The sequence below is a fragment of the Eutrema salsugineum genome, unplaced genomic scaffold, assembly GCF_000478725.1.
Source record: "Eutrema salsugineum unplaced genomic scaffold, Eutsalg1_0 scaffold_10, whole genome shotgun sequence".
Taxonomy (NCBI): domain Eukaryota; kingdom Viridiplantae; phylum Streptophyta; class Magnoliopsida; order Brassicales; family Brassicaceae; genus Eutrema; species Eutrema salsugineum.
In genome coordinates, this window is record NW_006256908.1 from 10603323 (window position 1) to 10621283 (window position 17961).

Below are 17961 nucleotides of genomic sequence, written 5' to 3' on the forward strand. Positions count from 1 at the left end.
CAGATCCAAGGTCGACGTGATGTAGATGAAGTATGCATGATTTCGTTTTGACGAGTCCTGCATACGATTTTTAGAATTTATTAAAATACATATTTGAATAACCGAACTTAAGTAAAAAAATAGTCATTGAGTAAAAAGTAAAGCACTCCACATATGAACTATGAGATCATGGAAGCAACCCCCTTTTGGACATATCTAACAGAATGTAATCTTATTCTTAGACTAATACAAAATTTCCCACCTAAAAAGAGTAGAAAAAAGAAGAAAAGAACCTTTACTAACTAAAAAAAATCTAAAAAAAAAACAAACTATAATTAAGAATATCTCTTATTAGTAATTTTAAGATATCTTTTTCTTTCACTAAGAAATGAAGAAGAAGAAAGATACGTAATATTGATTTTTGATGAAAACAGTTTTAGATAAAAATAAAAAACGAAGAGGTAGGAACATTTTCAAAAAAGACTCGAAATAAAAGAAGAAGACAAAAGACAAACGATCCCGCTTCAAAACCTCCTCTTTTATAGGGACTCTCCTTCTCCTCATCTTCAATACGCAAATCCCCAAATCTCAGTTCTTCGATTCCGAAGAACAAATTTTTGGATTCCAAGGAACCCTAGTAATAATCGGAATTCGAAATTTTGAAAAGTTTTCAACTTTTTTTTTTTTAATAATTTTTTGATTTAGACAATGGGGAAGGAGAAGAAAACAGAGTCGTATGACAATGGGAGTTACAATTACAAGATGTTCAAATGCTTCAACCGTAAATTCAAGATCAACGAAGTCCAACCCACCGACGACGTCCGTGACGCCTTCTGTCAATTCGCCGTCGGCAGCGGCGGAGGAGGCGACGGAGATTCCAGCGACGGCGACGGATCCTCCGGTGTAATCGGTGCAGAGCAGCTCTGCTGTTTCCTCGATGACCACCAAGGCGAATCAGGAACCACCGTCGCGGAGGCTCAACGGTTAATCGACGAGGTCATACGACGGAGACACCACGCCACGCGCTTCACGCGACAAGGGCTCGACCTCGACGATTTCTTCAATTTCCTCTTCTATGACGATCTCAATCCTCCCATCACGCCTCACGTAAATGCTCAAAAAAATTCAATTTTTTTCTCTTGCCCACCAATAAAAATCGAAACTTTATGTTTGTACGAAAGTGTTGAAAGTTTTGTGTTGTGTTGAAACAGGTGCATCAAGACATGACAGCTCCATTGTCGCATTACTTTATATACACAGGACACAATTCGTATCTTACAGGGAATCAACTAAGCAGCGATTGCAGCGAAGTCCCTGTGATCAAAGCTTTGCAAAGAGGAGTTCGAGTTATCGAGCTTGATCTTTGGCCGAACTCTACTGGAACAGACATCAATGTCCTTCACGGAAGGTCAAACCTTTTTCTTCTTCTTCTTCTTCTTCCTTCTCTTTAAAAACATTTTCAGATCAAACGCTTGAAATCGCGGGTTTCTTGTTTCTTTATCAGAACGCTCACAACGCCTGTGCCGCTGATCAAATGCTTGAAATCGATTAGAGATTACGCGTTTTCTAGCTCGCCTTATCCGGTTATCATCACTTTAGAGGATCATCTTACAGCTGATCTTCAAGCCAAAGTCGCTGAGGTATAAAAATTCTATCTTGTGAATCAGTTTCAGTTTGTTTTTCGATATTGTTTGATCGGGTTTTTGTTTTCGTTCTTCAGATGGCTACGCAGATATTTGGGCAGATGTTGTATTACCCTGAATCGGATAGCTTAGAAGAGTTTCCTTCTCCTGCTTCATTGCTTCATCGGATAATCATCTCGACTAAACCACCTAAAGAGTATCTTGAATCGAGGAACCCGATTGTTAAACAGAAGGATAATAGTAATGCATCTCCGTCTTCAGAGGACGAAACACCTAGAACAGAGGAGATTCAGACACTAGAAAGTATGTTGTTTTACCAAGATTGTGAAAACAAGGTAAAAGCGGAACTTGAAATCAGGAAAAAAGAAAGTTCTTACATTGTTTGTTTGTTTTGTAATTGAGTTTCAGTTTTGAATCAGAGTGATAGTGATCAAGAGGACGAAGAAGCGAGTGAAGATCAGAAACCAGCATACAAAAGGTTGATCACGATTCATGCCGGGAAACCAAAGGGAACTGTGAAAGAAGAGATGAAAGTTGTGGTTGATAAAGTGAGACGTTTGAGTTTAAGCGAGCAGGAACTTGACAGGACTTGTTCATCCAACAGTCAGGATGTTGTAAGGTAATACTAAAATATAATCCTAATCTTTTAACAGACTTGGGCTACAACATGATCTCTCTATGTTGTTTTTATAGGTTTACACAGCGGAATTTGCTTCGGATATACCCGAAAGGGACAAGATTTAACTCCTCAAACTACAAACCGCTTATCGGTTGGACTCACGGAGCACAAATGATTGCATTCAATATGCAGGTAATTAATAAACTAAGGCTTTAGAAGGTCTAAGGATACATTGACTCATAAGCTACCGTTTTTGGCGTTGGTTTAGCCTAAGTGTTCAATCTCCATTTACAAACACTTGATATATCTCTGCATAACAAATCATTTGTGTTTATAGGGATATGGGAAATCTCTGTGGTTGATGCACGGCATGTTTAGAGCCAATGGAGGTTGCGGATATGTCAAGAAACCTAACTTCTTGATGAAGAAAGGGTTTCATGACGAAGTCTTTGACCCTAAGAAGAAACTCCCTGTGAAAGAAACTTTAAAGGCAAGCCAACAAAAATCTACATACTTTGACGGATATTTTAAAACTTCCATATGTCATATGGCTTATCATTTTGCCGCGGTTTCTCAATAGGTGAAAGTGTATATGGGAGATGGATGGCGTCTAGATTTCAGTCACACTCATTTCGACGCATATTCTCCTCCTGATTTCTACACTAAGGTAATATAAATCAATTTCACCAAATAGGGTCTTTCTTCAAATTACCTGAAAAACCTTTCCAGATTACGGATTTGTGAGCTTCTGTAGATGTTCATAGTGGGTGTACCAGCGGATAATGCAAAGAGGAAGACAAAAATAATCGAAGACAATTGGTATCCAATTTGGGATGAGGAATTCAGTTTTCCATTAACAGTTCCAGAGCTTGCATTGCTTAGGATCGAAGTCAGAGAGTATGATATGTCTGAGAAGGATGACTTTGGGGGACAAACATGTTTGCCTGTGTCAGAACTAAGACCGGGGATTCGATCTGTGCCTTTGTATGACAAGAAGGGGGAGAAAATGAAATCAGTACGGCTTCTGATGCGTTTCATCTTCGAATGATTTGGTTTAATAGTAATGGATGTGTTCGAGAGAAAATTTGCACCATTTTAGAAAAGCTTTTGAAGTATTGTATAATGTAGCTTGAAGATCAAATTGATCTTTGCTCTGATATCTCCAATAGTGTTTTTATACCTAACATATTGAAGAAAATGAAATTATAGTCTACATTTTTTTTCAGTGTGTAAAATCTATTGTAAGATGATCCAACTTGGAATTTGCAAAGTTGTTACTTATTGCACTAATTCATGATAGAATTTTGCATCAGGGCGACGATATTCACCTTATACTCTCGTACAGTATTTCTTCTCTTCTTTTGTTTAATAAAACTATCTGTTTTTATTTTGAAAAATTCAAATCTCTAGTCCAACATCTTTAACTTTATTACCTCACCAATCCAGCACCTGCCAAAAACTGTATAATATATATCTTATTATTAAAATTAATAAACAAGAATTAAATCAAACATGATTCGAATTCTAGGGATTTATATGATCCATAGAGTCTTCTTTATATGATCCATGGAGCCTATTCACAATTATTTGGATCAGGAAAGATTCGAGACAGAAGGTAAGGTCATGTTTTGCAAACTTCTGATTCTTGAATCTTGGTCCTCAAAACTTTCATCTACAACAGAGACATCTTTATTTATGAATTTGTTAGGTTCTTTCAGGCATTAGACTATAAATATGCAATTCAATCCTGTTAGCGAAGCTACACTTGTGTTACACGAATCCAACAATTAAAAGCTGTTGACCAATCTATTGATTTTGAAATTATATTAAGGTTTTGAAAGAATCGTGTATTAATGATTCGAATTCTAGGGATTTATATGATCCATAGAGTCTTCTTTATATGATCCATGGAGCCTATTCACAATTATTTGGATCAGGAAAGATTCGAGACAGAAGCTAAGGTCATGTTTTGCAAACTTCTGATTCTTAAAATCTTGGTCCTCAAAACTTTCTGTTAACGAAGCTACACTTGTGTTACATAACATGTTAACAAGTAATCTATTGGGTAAATGGTTATGTACCCTATTGGGTAATAGGTAATGATTCTACAAAAAGATTCATAAGCATTCCACTTCAAAGCCAGTTGGTAACTAAATTATATTAAGGTTTTGAAAGAATCGTGTATTAATGATTCGAATTCTAGGGATTTATATGATCCATAGAGTCTTCTTTATATGATCCATGGAGCCTATTCACAATTATTTGGATCAGGAAAGATTCGAGACAGAAGCTAAGGTCATGTTTTGCAAACTTCTGATTCTTAAAATCTTGGATCTTGGTCCTCAAAACTTTCTGTTAACGAAGCTACACTTGTGTTACATAACATGTTAACAAGTAATCTATTGGGTAAATGGTTATGTACCCTATTGGGTAATAGATAATGATTCTATCAGAAGATTCATAAGCATTCCACTTCAAAGCCAGTTGATAACTAATGCAATAGCTCAAGCTTATTATATACCACATAAGATTCTTGAATGTTTCCGATGTGGGAAGTAATCTTCCATATTTTGTAATTTAACACTTTTATATTGGGCTTTAGCGATTGGAGAGGCTAATATCTCTAGTGGGCTTATGGGCCCAAATAAGACCGCTCAATAAGAGAAGCGTCCGCCAAAACCGCACCGAACTTTGTCTAGTAGCTTTTTTTTGGAGAACATTTTCTTCATTCTGAGTTTCTCTCACTTTGTTGTATCCAATTCAATAAATCGAAACTCGGTCGATCCAGAACATTTGTGTGTTTTCGACATTTGGGTATGAAATATTTGTGGACATTTGCAAGAAAGGCCTCATTTTTCACTTAATGCAGACCAACTATTCGTGCATATTCCTCAATGATGAGACATTTGGTAAATTATTTTTATACAGTTTACCTGAATTTAATTTTTTTCCTGTTTAATTTCATATTTTTTTCCTTACGTGACTCTTTTTTTTTGGTTAGGAAAACAGTTAACCTCAATTCAATTAAAACAATAGAGAATACCCTGTTGAGAGTATTATTATCGGTTGCCTTTATATTATTATGGATATTACACACCGCTTATTATTATCGTTTTTTACTTCCACTGATCGGTTGCCTTTATATTATTATCTAACCTATTTTTTAATTAAATTAATATATAATATTAGCGGTATTTATGTTAAAACTGTTCTACTTTTTTTTTTACATATTGTTAATATTTATCTGAATGAAAAAATAACTAAATAGAAAAAGTAAAAAACGTCTTACATAAAAGTATATAATAGAGAGAGAAAAAAGAAAAAAGCTCTAGCAAAAAATTGTCGCAACGAAGCAGAAACAGAGAAAAATAGAGAAAACGCGAGAGATCATGGCAACTCCAACAAAGGAAACCACAAGTTATACACCAGAAGATATAGAAGCTGCGTACATATTACTACAACTTAGCCGAGATTATCGAGAACAGGCACAAGAAGAAGAAGAAGAAGACGCTATAAAAGATGAGGTTCCTTCGATTCCAATAGTACAACAAGTAAGTCAAACTACTCGAAAACTGTGTACGAATAGAAAAACTCTTGAAAAAAAGCAAAAGACGACGATCAATAAAAAGTCGAAGAAGATTAAAAAAAAATATACGAGTAGAAAATTTGTGGAGAAAGACGATTCCGAAGAAACCAGGAATAGACTCATGGCATGGAACCAAACTGAGCTCGACCCGGGAGAGATATTCCGCGTTGCTGACGTGGCGGAATGGTTAGGCAAACCGATAAAGAAGCAGATGAGTGAGAGCGACGTGAAGGTCGGTCAAAACAGGCTCATGTTAGGGAAGGAGAAAGTGAAGAAGTGGCTGTTTCCTCGTCTGAAAAAGACTGAGATTCCGAGCGGGACGAGATGGCTTGATGTTTCGGTGTACGGACCAGACGGGAATGCTCGAGAGATGAAGTTCAAGATGTGGAGTGTGGACACGCCTGTCTTGTCTTCGGGATGGAGGGAATTCTTTACGGATTATGGTTTCCAGATGCATTGCGATATTCTCACCATTAGGATGTTTAGGCACTTGATAACTCGCAAGATTTGCTTCGCTATTCACAAGACTAGGTTTCCTTCTATAACGAAACCTCTGAGTGATAGGATCGTCAAGGATGTCTTCCCGAATCCAACTTAGGGTTTTTGCGTGTGTTTTAAGTTTTACTAGGGTTTGCTTGAGGCTGCTTTCAAGTTTTTTTTTTATATTAACTCTAGGTGGTTTTCGTTTGTTTAACTTCTTTTTTGATCTGGACATGTGGTCATGTAGACCAACCCGCGGTTAATCATCTATAAATATAAAGCAAAATAGCTCCTAAAGAATGAATCGATCATATCAGTATGTAACACCGGATCGGACTTTGACTTTGAATTTTCATTCCAAAAACATCAAAACACAGTCAGGTCCAATAATAACACTTTCCATTACTGTGAGCTATGAGAGATTCCAACTATCTGGATCCAGGGACTTGTGATGATGATGATGATGATGATGATGATGTCCAGCATGACCTTGGTATGCCTTGCTTTTCAAACCATTCAGGCATGTGAAATCTATCGTAAAGAGCTGATCTTACATCTTCTTCCTCTGAGAGTTGCTTAAGAAGTGGAAGAATAATGTCCAGCAGCTTCATCATGTTTAATGGTTGCATAGTGCCATCTCATTAGATTCCAAGGGAGGATAAAAAAAAACGTTGATCAATACTATTAGGAAGAAATGTGTTCGGACTTAAATACCTGAGTATCATTTGGCTGTTCTGCGGTGAACGGAACACATGGAATCCCGTTTAGAGGTTGTAATAGAAAACTGTAAGGATTGTTGTCCACTATAACTGTCCTACACATATTCTTTGATGCGCATAACAGATCCTTCACGTGATCTCGATATTGCCTGATATTATGGAAAGCACAAGATATGGATCACAATAATCTCTAACAAGGGAAAAGACAGATCAGATCATCCCATTCAAGCAAGCAAACTTACGTGCTGACAGTACAAGGTCGATAAAGCCTGTCGTCTAACACATGCTTGGTATCTATTATGTCCACAAGCGGCCTTGCATAATCTGCAGATGTAAGGAATGTATTAGACCACTTGACGGAGAACAGAGGATAGAGAAAACTGAGAAGTAATTGTAACTCAAGTGACCTTCGAGACCAGCGGTAAAAAGAATGAGATTTGCAAACTGGCTGAGTTGCTCTAAGAATTCGTGCAACCCTGGACGCTCAAACACTGTAACATAATTGATTTTAGGCTCCCCATTGCATTCCTTCAGGAAGATAAAGTGAGACTATTGAAAATCATCCCCAAAAGCAAAACATAACAATAGTTACTTAACTTAAGAACAAAGAAAAAACTTGTGATAAATAAGAAACCTTGGTTGATGATATGCACTCCAGCTCAAAACTCTTCAATCCAGCTTCAATAGCTTGTGTACGTAAAGTGGCAGGTAAGCTGGACGTCTCATACGCACTCACTAATGTCTCATCCAAGTCGAGAACTACCTGCAAATCCATGTCTCAGACTACTTAAAACACTACCAATAGCTACTTTCTTAAACGACTTTCCACATTGTCTTGACCATAATCTAAATAACATTGGGAGCACCCATAAAGGTCAGTGATGATGAACATAAAGTCAGAACTTCAAGGTCTATAACTCGAATTACAGTTTTAGGCACACTATTACTTACAACGTGAGTAATAGTGTATGAAAATTCCAACTAAATACAAGTCTAATGTAGATAAAGACATTTCCTAAGTTTACACTGAGTGTATAAATCGAGTTTATTTCCAATCGCAGCCGTCGTTTTTTTTTTTTTTGTTTCTTTTGATAAAGCAGTAGCTTAAACGGTATCAGCTCATAGTCGTTGAACATCTCAAAACCAGATTTTGACTTGATTTCCACACTCAGCTTACAATTCTCAGACAATTCCGCAGATAGAACAGACATTGAGTTGTGCTTCAGGCAGAGCTCAAATCAAACAAAAAGCCTTCAATTATGAATGACGCTAGTAAGAGTGATGGATCTATGCTTTGGTAAGGGATTGAACACAATTTAACAGAACGCAGCCTAATTCGAATTCTGAGTTTCGTTCCCTCTCTTATAACACAGAGCTAGAGTTAATAGAAGCAAAACTAATAAAAGAGCTTAAAAACAAAAACTTGGGAAAATCGAGAAGAAGAAGAATACCGTGAGTCTCTGGATACTACCGAATTTGACTTCGCTGGAGGTTCTCGTGGAAGCGATTCCCACGGTGACGGGTGATTCCGGCGCCACCTCCGGTAACTCGATGACTGGCAAGGGTTTAAAACCATCGGCGATGGACTTGGCAGAGGACGAGGAAGAGGTAGAGAGTAGAGGATGGCGAGAGATTGCACGGAGGATTTTAAGAAATGATTGGTAGAAAAAATCGAGCCAGTTCACCAAAACAGTCCACAGTTGAAGCGACCGAGGTGAGTAAACCAGATCGGCCTGAGTCAATTCCGCCATGACTCGGACCGATTTTTCAATCCAGTTTATTTGAGAACGACGAAGACTAACGAAGCTGAGATCGTTAGGCTCGATTTGTTCCCGACACAAAGCTGAAGAAGATGAAAAGGAGGCAATCAAAGTTTGGGCTCTCACTTTGGGTTTTCCTCTCTTTTTCAGCAATACGTCTTTTCAAATTTTTTAATTTCTTAGGATCTCTATGGTCCACTCGCCGTTTCAGGAGAGTGAGAGCCACGTCTATTACAGGTTAGAGGGAAGAGTGGAGGTGGGAGACACGCGCGAGGAGATGAAGGTGGGAGAAAGGTGAAGGAAGAGACAGATTTTAAAGAGAAGAAAGCGCTGCGCTCATTCCCTTGGATCTTTCCTTTTGGGCCCCCGCCCCATTTTTAAATCCAGTGTAGATGATGGTGCTGAACCGGATTTATTTCGGTTTGGTTTTGATTTAGAGTCGGTTTACACTTCGGTACATAATTTGAAACTAAGTAATCATTTATTACTAATAGATTAAGAAGAAGAAAACACTAAAAACAAGATTTTGTAATTAAAATTTGATTAAACTAAATAATACATAGCAAACTAATTAGTTGAAAACAATCATCTTAAGTATGAATCTTCAATTCAACATATATAAAACAAGATTTCATGACCAAAAAAATGATATCTTACTTTTCATGCCATCTATGTTTTTATTTTTACTTATTTCAATTATTTTAAATACACTGATCTAAAAATTTAATGTATTTTTATGATATTTCATAATTAGATAATGTCTATGTTTTAGATTTTATATTTTAGATAATGTCTATGTTTAAGATTTTAGATTTTTGTTAAATTTTAGATTTCTATTCATATATTAACAGATTTTTTTATTTATTTGGTAGGTAATCTATCTACAATAGCAACCTAAGAAAATTATCATAATGACATGATCAATCTTTATCATCAATACGTATTTTGTTTTTGTTTTGTGAACCACATCACTTTCTTATACAGTTATACCTTTGACATTATGCAATGTATCAGTTCAGATGCTATAAAAAGAACTACTAATAATTGCTTTTGATTAGTATTTTTTTTTTCCGACTTGCTTTTGATTTGTATTTACAGTATTTCTTATGATATGTATAATGTATTAGTATCCATCCATATGCTACATTGGAAGTTTGTTCCAACTACTACAATCCATTATTGGTATTTGGTACAGAGAGAGTAGACACCAGAATGATGTATCATATTTGGTCATCATAAAATGTATATTATGGTCGTTGGTCCAAATTTTAGTTTTAGCTGTTAAGTTTCGATCGAGAACAACCGGTAACTGAAACTATGAACCAAATGTCTATTATTGTAAAACACAAACTTTCTATTTACAATGTGAAATCAATGTAAACAGTTCTATACACATGTAATCTCACAATTACCAAATCAAAGCGACCAAAAAAAATCACAGACATGATTCCACGAGGGGGAAAAAACAGGAGAAACAGACAGAACCAGACAACACAAGAAGCCGCCAAAAAGGAAAACAAAACGTAAAATCAATTGTAAGAAAAAGAAGAGAGCCAAGGGTGGTTAAGTGCCTCGAGAGCCGTTGGACGTCTCAATGGATTGATCTCAAGTAGACTTCTTACAAAATCTACGAACAATTCGTCATTAACATGTAACTGATCTTCCAAGCTAGATTCTTCTGTGATTATGTATTCAATCTCATTGCTCTCCTATCACACGAAAAAAAAAAAAAAAATGCATCAGATTCGAGTAACAAGTCTTTGGTCTTTCGGTTAAAATCAAGATGGTATTACCTCGTTTAGGTGGTAGAGATCAAACTCTTTGGTGAAGTATTTATGTGTTTCTTGACCTTTCTCTAGCATCTCCGTTTCTATAGGACCTAAAACCGCCACAATCCGAGCCAATATCATCGCTACTGCCTCGTTTGGAAACAGAACCTGGTGAAATCAAACACATATACATTGATCGATTCTTGTCACTAGTTTCTTCTGTATATAGAATAAAACATAGAGACAAACTTTTAATGAAAACCAAACAGTACCTCACCAGAGCAGAGCTCTGCTAAAATACACCCGAGAGACCACAAATCGATCTTTTCATCATATGGAAGTCCGAGAATCACTTCAGGAGCTCTATAGGAACGTGATTGTACATACAAGCACAAGTTATCAGAGCGGAAACAGCTGCTTCCAAGATCGATGACTTTTATCGAACATTTTTTGTAGCTTTTTATCAGTATATTCTCAGGTTTGAGATCACAATGTATGATTCCTAATCCGTGAAGGAACACAAGAGCATCCAAACACTGCCGCGTTATAACCTGAGGATACAAAAACATCAATAGAGATAATAAAAACCTTGTTTTTAAAGACATTTTCTAGGGTCTGGGAAACAACAAGGAACCTGTAGTCTGGTCAAGTTAAAGTATGGATCTCCTCCGGATTCTTGGTTGAATTTCTGGAATTCATACAAGTTTGCTCGTAGAAGTTCACACACAATAAACAGATGCTCCTGTTACACAATTTTTTCAAGAATTAGAAACTCTGATAAAAAAGTTAAACGATATTCGTGTCATTCCAGATGATCTCTTACTTGGTGGTAGAAGTAATCGTAGAGGCGCAGGATGTGGTGTTCATCAGCAGGATCATGCTTATTGACATGTTTCAAGAGCTTGATCTCGTCTAAACTCTGATCAAAGAAATCTTTGTCGTTCTTGATAATCTTAAGGCAAACATCGACCCCATTGTGAAGATCATGGGCCTGAACCACCTTGCTAAATGCAGCAGAACCAATGTATTCCGTAATGTAGTATCTCCCTCCAATCACTGAATTCAGCACGATTGGTAAATCCTTGTTCTCTTCGAAACCCGTCCTGTTAAAAAACAAAAAAGGATTACAAAACATTCTTTTTACACATTTCATTTCATCAAATCGCTTCAAAGCATCATCATCATACCTATTTTTCCAGTGAATGATTCTAAGATTAAATACTTCATATTCATCTTCTTCAAGCTCATGAACAACATCGATCTCTTCACTTGTTACATTCACTTGATCACCGGTCTTCAAATCATCATCATCTTTTGTATCTTCTTCAAAACTAAATCCCAACATTTCCCCATCGAAACACTCTCTCTCGAGCTCAGAGTTTTTATCATCCAGACCAATGTAATCTTTTGAGTCGTCCTCCACATTGTTGTTGAGAACAAAGGGCTTATCTAAGTAATCAAGACTTGCTTCGGTTTGTGATCCTTCGGATGATTTATCATAGACACCGAGCTTATCTTCGAATTGGTTATCTGTGATGAACTTATCTTGTGTAAGTGCAGGGAAGATGAAGAAATCAGATTCTCTAAATGCAGGAGACATGAACTCATCTTCATCTTCTGTCTCTACGTTGTTGTTGGTCTGCAAGTAAAACTCACTCCACTCGGGGTATGTACGAGCCGTCCCAAACTGAGACTGAGAATCAGTTGATGACGAACCATCTCCATACGGATTCACAAACCCTGCATTTACGCAAAAATCTCATCCAAATTAGCTAAATAAGTCGATTTTGAGCTTCGATTCTTGAAATCAGATCAAGAATCAAGAAACTGAAGCCGGATTTTTTAACACATTACGAATCAAGGTTTCTACATTTAGCCAATTGAATATAATGTTACCGGAAGATGAAGTGGAAGAGTCCAAGCTGACGAACTCGTCGTCGGAAGAAGACTTGGACCCATTATCGCCGGCATCTTCACCGGCGGTAACAGAAGGAGGAAGAGTACCCGCGGTGATTCTGATCGGAGGCGGAATCGGGAACAGAAACTTCTCGAAATCGAAAGAAGCGAGTTGGTTTTTCTCGTTGATATCGTCTCTCAGAGCAGATTCCGCCTCCGTTAAACCGTTCCTCCGGAGAAACTCAAGCACAGATGCCACATCCACCTCCATGGACCACCGTCACGAGAGTTTTTTCAGAGCAACGAGAGACACGACGGAGAGAGAGAGAGAGAGAGAGAAAATAGAAGAGAAAGTTTCAAAATCACGTGATTGAGAATCGAGTAAAACCCATTGTTGTTGATAGCTTCAAGTCTCTCGCATGCTCTGATGATTAATCTAAAGTTAGGTATAGCTCTAAAAACCTCTGATCTTCATCTTCATCTTCTTCTTCTACTACTCTCTGTTGGCTCTGTAGGACCAAAGCTAACAATAACGGACATGGTGCGATGTCTTGTCTTACCGGTTTTTTTTGGAGGAAAAGGTTTCTTCAGGTTACGGGATTGATTGGTTTCAACGTCGAGGTTTTTTCTCATTTTTACCTTACTGACACGTGTACTAATAATGTTTTGACATGTGTAAATGATATCACTGTTTTGGCGTATTTTGACTCTAATGTTTGAACCGACGGATTTTTAAACATTTTTTTTTTGTCTTGTATATTGGGAATAAATCGAATTCAAAAGTTTAATAAAATAATGAAAAAAGGAAGAATCTTTCAGATGATTGTTATTATTTTAATTAAACATCTTAATCTTCCACTATAGATATTATTTATTATGCTTTATTAAAGATCGAATCTATCAATCGTACACCATCATCAGTTTACCAAATCTCATTTTCTCCAGACTTTTCAAAGTTACTAAAGGAGTTGTAGTTGCTAGCGTGAGAAATTAATGTTACACAGGAGATCAATTCTAGAAAAGATGTCGTCAATTTTTTGCCGTGTTGCAAAGATTTGTCCTATTAAATCAGATCATAGAACAAATTTCCTCATCATGAAATCTCACTTAGCAGCTATACCAAGCCACTATAAAAATTTTAAATTATATGAATATTTGAATTGCTATAGGTTTTGAAGATTACTCCAGATTTCCCTTACAATGCTACATTTAAAAAAAATATTATGAATAAGTAGTTTACTACTCCTTCTGTTCAGAATTATTTAATGTTTAAGGTTTTTATACACAGTTTAAAGATTCACTTAATTTTTATTTTTCCTATACTAAAAATATTATTTATAATTCATTTAAATATCATTCAGCTAATAAGAAAACAATCTGCAGAATATAAAAGGTCAAAAACTATAAAAATTCATTAAATTTTGTATTGAAAAGTGAGAATATCAAATAATTCTGAACAAAAAAAACCTTTTAAAACATCAAATAATTCTGAACAGAGGGAGTATAAGTATAAGTTTTGGAGATTAATCTGGTTTTGGATTCATGATTCACTCGATTATCAAAAATTAAGTTGATAATAAATCTCTATATTTTTAATAATGCACTATGAGAGGATAAGAGATCGTGTTTTTTTACTTTTCTTACTCCCATTTGCTTTGACCCATGCCCTTTTACTGTTAAAGTAATTCCTCTTGCCTTTTTAAGCCAATTACTACAAAAATTGAACGTTGTAGTTGTATAATTGAATTGAAGTAAAGCAGGAGGATATATCGAAAAAGTTGACAGCTAAAAGGCAAACTGAAAATCCGTGGAACGATATATGAATAATGTTTTATCACCTTTCTTTTACTAATCTGATTTTTAGATTATCAACAATTAGGCCCTGATTGCTAAGTGCTGTAGAAACTGTACACAGCCACCAAATTTGGTTAAACGAAACAAATATTTGAGTGTTCACAAATGTCTTTACATTTGAGTCACAAGACCCATAGTAGCAGTAAAAGAACAAAACATTTGAAGCTGAACGAAATTATAATTTCAGAAAACCCGGTTTAACTATCTATTCGAATTAGGAAACTGAAGAGTTACAATTTGGCTCGGTTTGGAACTACATCCCATATGATTTTGGCTAATGAGTGTTGGAGACTTGGAGTAGACGGTTATTCTTAATTAGTTTTTCTTACCATTTTAAGTTTTGTTTCTCGTTTGTATATTCAAAATTTTGTATAATATGTAAATATGTTGTCTTTTGACTTTAATTAATCTTTGAATATTCTGTATTATTTGTTAGAAGTCACTAACAATATCATGGATGGCTGAAAGTCTCGAACTGAAACTATAAACAAAGTCTAAAATGAAATGGTTAGTATGGTTATAAGAAGCATATTAGACCAAAACCAAGTTAAACCGAAGTATTTGAAATGTAGGTTGTTTGTCCTTGACAAAAAAAAAAAAACGAAAGAACTGCAGCTCGTCCTTGCAAATTATTAGCAATTTGATTTTGGACTAATCTATATCTTAAGTTTAATTATCACTTTATAAATGCCCGCACCAAACGGAGTAGCGACAATCATTATGGATTGTGTTAAATCATAAATAATTTGCTTTAAGTCGAAGATAGTTCACAAAACTCCATAGGAACATAAACATTAACATGAAGATACCAATAATAAGTTTATTTTAACTTTTGTTTATAGACGCTATTTGTTTCTTATGGAATTTAATTTGGTAAAAGAATAAAAGTTACTATTATTTTCTCGTATTTAAAACTGGCTCTAAAGAATCCGAACTATGCTCATGAGACTTACATAAGTCTAGAGCCAGCCTTGAAAATTTAAGATTTTTAGAAGAGTGATAATATAATAAGAAAAAAATTGAAAAACTATAAAAACAAAGGATTTGGTACGACGTCCATGTGGTGGGTGACTAATCATGGTTTTACTAGTAGCTCTACAGTAAATAATCATAATTATTACATATTTTTGCTATCATTAATATGAACCCCACCGACTCCAATTATTTCGTTTCCTCAGCAAAGCCACTCACTATTGTGACGACCTACATCAGCTTTTTCACGTGGCCACAGTTTGAGAGCTTCTTTTTTTTTTCCGCCAGAGCCTAAATTCTAGTCCGGTACTGAGAATTTTTTTTTTCGTATCTACACGCAAAATTAAGTTTAAACTCATTCAGTTCTTAATGCTATAATTGATTTGTATAGTTGAAGGATTTAAGGTAACTTGTGCTTATAAAAAAAGGATCAGAAAAATGCATGAACCAACTGTAGATGAGTATTACTGACTCTGCCAATAATAATTGATGTTAAAAAAATTTGTAAACGTATAATTTGTGACTAATGCTTGTTGACTTAAGCTTGAAGATGAACATTCTAGAATGAGTTTGGATATTTCCTATTAGGATTAGAAATATGTTAGGAGTTATCTAATATATGTTAAGAGTTATCTATAAGGAAATATATAGTTCTAATAGGAAAAGGAAATAGGTCATTATATAAGGAGATGCAAAAGTGTTGCATAACTTATGAGTTAGAGTTTAGAGAGCTTAAGTTTTGAGTTATTTTCTTAAGCTAATAAAGAGAGTTATTCTTTATAAGTTGAGTTCTTAAGTATTCTTAAATTCTATAATTGGTATCAGAGCTTTGAAAGGATCAAAATCGGCGACCACAACATCTCATAATCAACGACCACGAAGATCATTAGCTATCAAACCATGGGAGACCTCGTTCCTATAACTAAACCTAAAGAACTTAGTGTTTCTTCTGTTTATCGGAGAATGATAAAAGAGGATCTTCTTTTGGTTGCAGTTTATGTCGATGATTTGTTCGTCACAGGAACAAACACGAAGAACATCTATGAATTCAAAAGGCAGATGGCGTCGAAATTCGAAATGAGTGATCTCGGAAGGCTAACGTATTATCTCGGGATAGAGGTGTGTCAAACTGAAGAAGGGATCACGCTGTGTCAAAGACGTTATGCACTAAGGATCCTAGAAGAAGCTGGGATGAGAAGTTGTAACTTAGCTCACATTCCAATGGATCCTGGACTCAAACTGTCAAAATCAGAAGCTGAAAAGGACATTGATGCCACACAGTATCGAAAGAAAGTTGGTTGTCTCAGATACCTGCTTCACACAAGACCTGATTTATCCTACTGTGTAGGTGTTTTAAGTCGGTATATGCAAAAACCGAAAGAGTCACACGGTGCAGCGATGAAGCATTGTCTAAGGTATTTACAGGGAACCTCTACGTTTGGTCTTGTGTTCAAGCGCTCAACCACCGGAGTACCAAGACTGATAGGGTACAGCGACAGCAGCCACAATGTTGACCCTGATGACGGTAAGAGCACAACTGGACACATCTTCTATCTTGGTAAAAGTCCAATATCTTGGTGCTTTCAAAAGCAGGAAACCGTGGCATTGTCTTCTTGTGAAGCAGAGTTTATGGCTGGAACACAAGCAGCAAGACAGGCTATCTGGCTTCAGGACTTACTCGGTGAGATCACTAAATCTGAAAGTAAAAAGGTTCTCATTCAGATTGATAACCAATCAGCTATTGCACTTACAAAAAATCCAGTGTTTCATGGAAGAAGCAAACACATTCACACAAGATACCATTTCATAAGAGAATGTGTTGAGAATGGGCAAATTGAAGTGGAGCACATTCCTGGTAGTGAGCAAAAGGCGGACATCTTAACAAAAGCTTTAGGAAGAATCAGATTCAAGGAGATGCGAGATCTTATTGGAGTACAAGAAGTTTCAAGTAAAGACTTCAAGCTTAAGGGGGAGAATGTTGACTTAAGCTTGAAGATGAACATTCTAGAATGAGTTTGGATATTTCCTATTAGGATTAGAAATATGTTAGGAGTTATCTAATATATGTTAAGAGTTATCTATAAGGAAATATATAGTTCTAATTAGGAAAAGGAAATAGGTCATTATATAAGGAGATGCAAAAGTGTTGCATAACTTATGAGTTAGAGTTTAGAGAGCTTAAGTTTTGAGTTATTTTCTTAAGCTAATAAAGAGAGTTATTCTTTATAAGTTGAGTTCTTAAGCATTCTTAAATTCTATAATGCTTACTTGCTATCGTGATTGGCTGATTGCAAATGAAAGTTTAGTATTTCAAGGTAAAACGGTAAGTATATTGAGAGAGTATTAACAGAAATACATGATCATGTGTTCTCAGCTCCCTGAGATTAATCCTTTTGATCCACTTCTTAGAAATTGATTAATATTTCACTTGTTTGTTTTTCTTGTTGCTCAATTGCTTGCCTACTTGTTCCGGTATTTAATTTAGCTCTTTGTTTGATCAATTAGTAGTTCGAAAACCAAAACAACCAACTTGATTTGATCTAGCTTAACTCAATATATCGAGAATCTATTGTGCAACAATTTGGGTTTATTTCTTTTCATTTTACCAAAAAAAAAAAACAATTTGATTTTTAATGGTTCAGCACCTTGTATACTAATGCAGCACAATATAACAATGTATTTTC

The 17961-nt window shown here is 35.8% G+C and overlaps 4 protein-coding genes across 4 annotated transcripts; 2 read left to right on the plus strand and 2 right to left on the minus strand.

The window, feature by feature from the left end:
• Window positions 1–687: 687 nt before the first annotated feature.
• On the plus strand, window positions 688–3289 carry LOC18027904 (phosphoinositide phospholipase C 6). Its single transcript, XM_024148090.1, has 9 exons — window positions 688–1086; window positions 1191–1387; window positions 1484–1619; window positions 1700–1957; window positions 2042–2241; window positions 2316–2433; window positions 2579–2731; window positions 2822–2908; window positions 2996–3289. The coding sequence occupies exons 1-9, from the start codon at window positions 688–690 to the stop codon at window positions 3287–3289; spliced, it is 1842 nt and encodes a 613-aa protein (XP_024003858.1).
• A 2341-nt stretch (window positions 3290–5630) lies between these two features.
• Window positions 5631–6425, plus strand: LOC18027905 (putative B3 domain-containing protein At4g03170). The gene has a single exon (XM_006411199.1). It carries the CDS (start codon window positions 5631–5633, stop codon window positions 6423–6425), a length of 795 nt encoding a protein of 264 aa, XP_006411262.1.
• Window positions 6426–6616: 191 nt separating this feature from the next.
• On the minus strand, window positions 6617–8899 carry LOC18027906 (CTD small phosphatase-like protein). Its single transcript, XM_006411200.2, has 6 exons — window positions 8478–8899; window positions 7661–7789; window positions 7434–7554; window positions 7269–7350; window positions 7022–7175; window positions 6617–6912 (listed from the first exon to the last, which is right to left on the minus strand). Exons 1-6 carry the CDS (start codon window positions 8775–8777, stop codon window positions 6736–6738), a joined length of 963 nt encoding a protein of 320 aa, XP_006411263.1. The 5' UTR covers window positions 8778–8899; the 3' UTR covers window positions 6617–6735.
• A 1215-nt stretch (window positions 8900–10114) lies between these two features.
• LOC18027907 (serine/threonine-protein kinase ppk15) lies at window positions 10115–12992 on the minus strand. Its single transcript, XM_006411201.2, has 7 exons — window positions 12452–12992; window positions 11743–12295; window positions 11379–11658; window positions 11190–11297; window positions 10828–11106; window positions 10580–10723; window positions 10115–10495 (listed from the first exon to the last, which is right to left on the minus strand). The coding sequence occupies exons 1-7, from the start codon at window positions 12720–12722 to the stop codon at window positions 10316–10318; spliced, it is 1815 nt and encodes a 604-aa protein (XP_006411264.1). The 5' UTR covers window positions 12723–12992; the 3' UTR covers window positions 10115–10315.
• Between the last annotated feature and the right edge of the window lie 4969 nt (window positions 12993–17961).

What these genes read in the sequence shown, in the direction of transcription:
- LOC18027904 (XM_024148090.1), top strand. Translation starts at nt 688, where the DNA reads ATGGGGAAGGAGAAGAAAACAGAGTCGTATGACAATGGGAGTTACAAT. An exon ending in ATCAATGTCCTTCACGGAAG is followed by an intron (nt 1,388 to 1,483) that starts GTCAAACCTTTT and finishes TTTCTTTATCAG; the next exon opens with AACGCTCACAACGCCTGTGC. An exon ending in ACCAAGATTGTGAAAACAAG is followed by an intron (nt 1,958 to 2,041) that starts GTAAAAGCGGAA and finishes GTTTTGAATCAG; the next exon opens with AGTGATAGTGATCAAGAGGA.
- LOC18027906 (XM_006411200.2), bottom strand. Translation starts at nt 8,777, where the DNA reads ATGGCGGAATTGACTCAGGCCGATCTGGTTTACTCACCTCGGTCGCTT. An exon ending in GTAGTATCCAGAGACTCACG is followed by an intron (nt 7,790 to 8,477) that starts GTATTCTTCTTC and finishes ATGGATTTGCAG; the next exon opens with GTAGTTCTCGACTTGGATGA. An exon ending in AGTGCATATCATCAACCAAG is followed by an intron (nt 7,555 to 7,660) that starts GTTTCTTATTTA and finishes ATCTTCCTGAAG; the next exon opens with GAATGCAATGGGGAGCCTAA.
- LOC18027905 (XM_006411199.1), top strand. Translation starts at nt 5,631, where the DNA reads ATGGCAACTCCAACAAAGGAAACCACAAGTTATACACCAGAAGATATA.
- LOC18027907 (XM_006411201.2), bottom strand. Translation starts at nt 12,722, where the DNA reads ATGGAGGTGGATGTGGCATCTGTGCTTGAGTTTCTCCGGAGGAACGGT. An exon ending in CTCTTCCACTTCATCTTCCG is followed by an intron (nt 12,296 to 12,451) that starts GTAACATTATAT and finishes GCGTAAATGCAG; the next exon opens with GGTTTGTGAATCCGTATGGA. An exon ending in CAGAGCTCTGCTCTGGTGAG is followed by an intron (nt 10,724 to 10,827) that starts GTACTGTTTGGT and finishes TGATTTCACCAG; the next exon opens with GTTCTGTTTCCAAACGAGGC.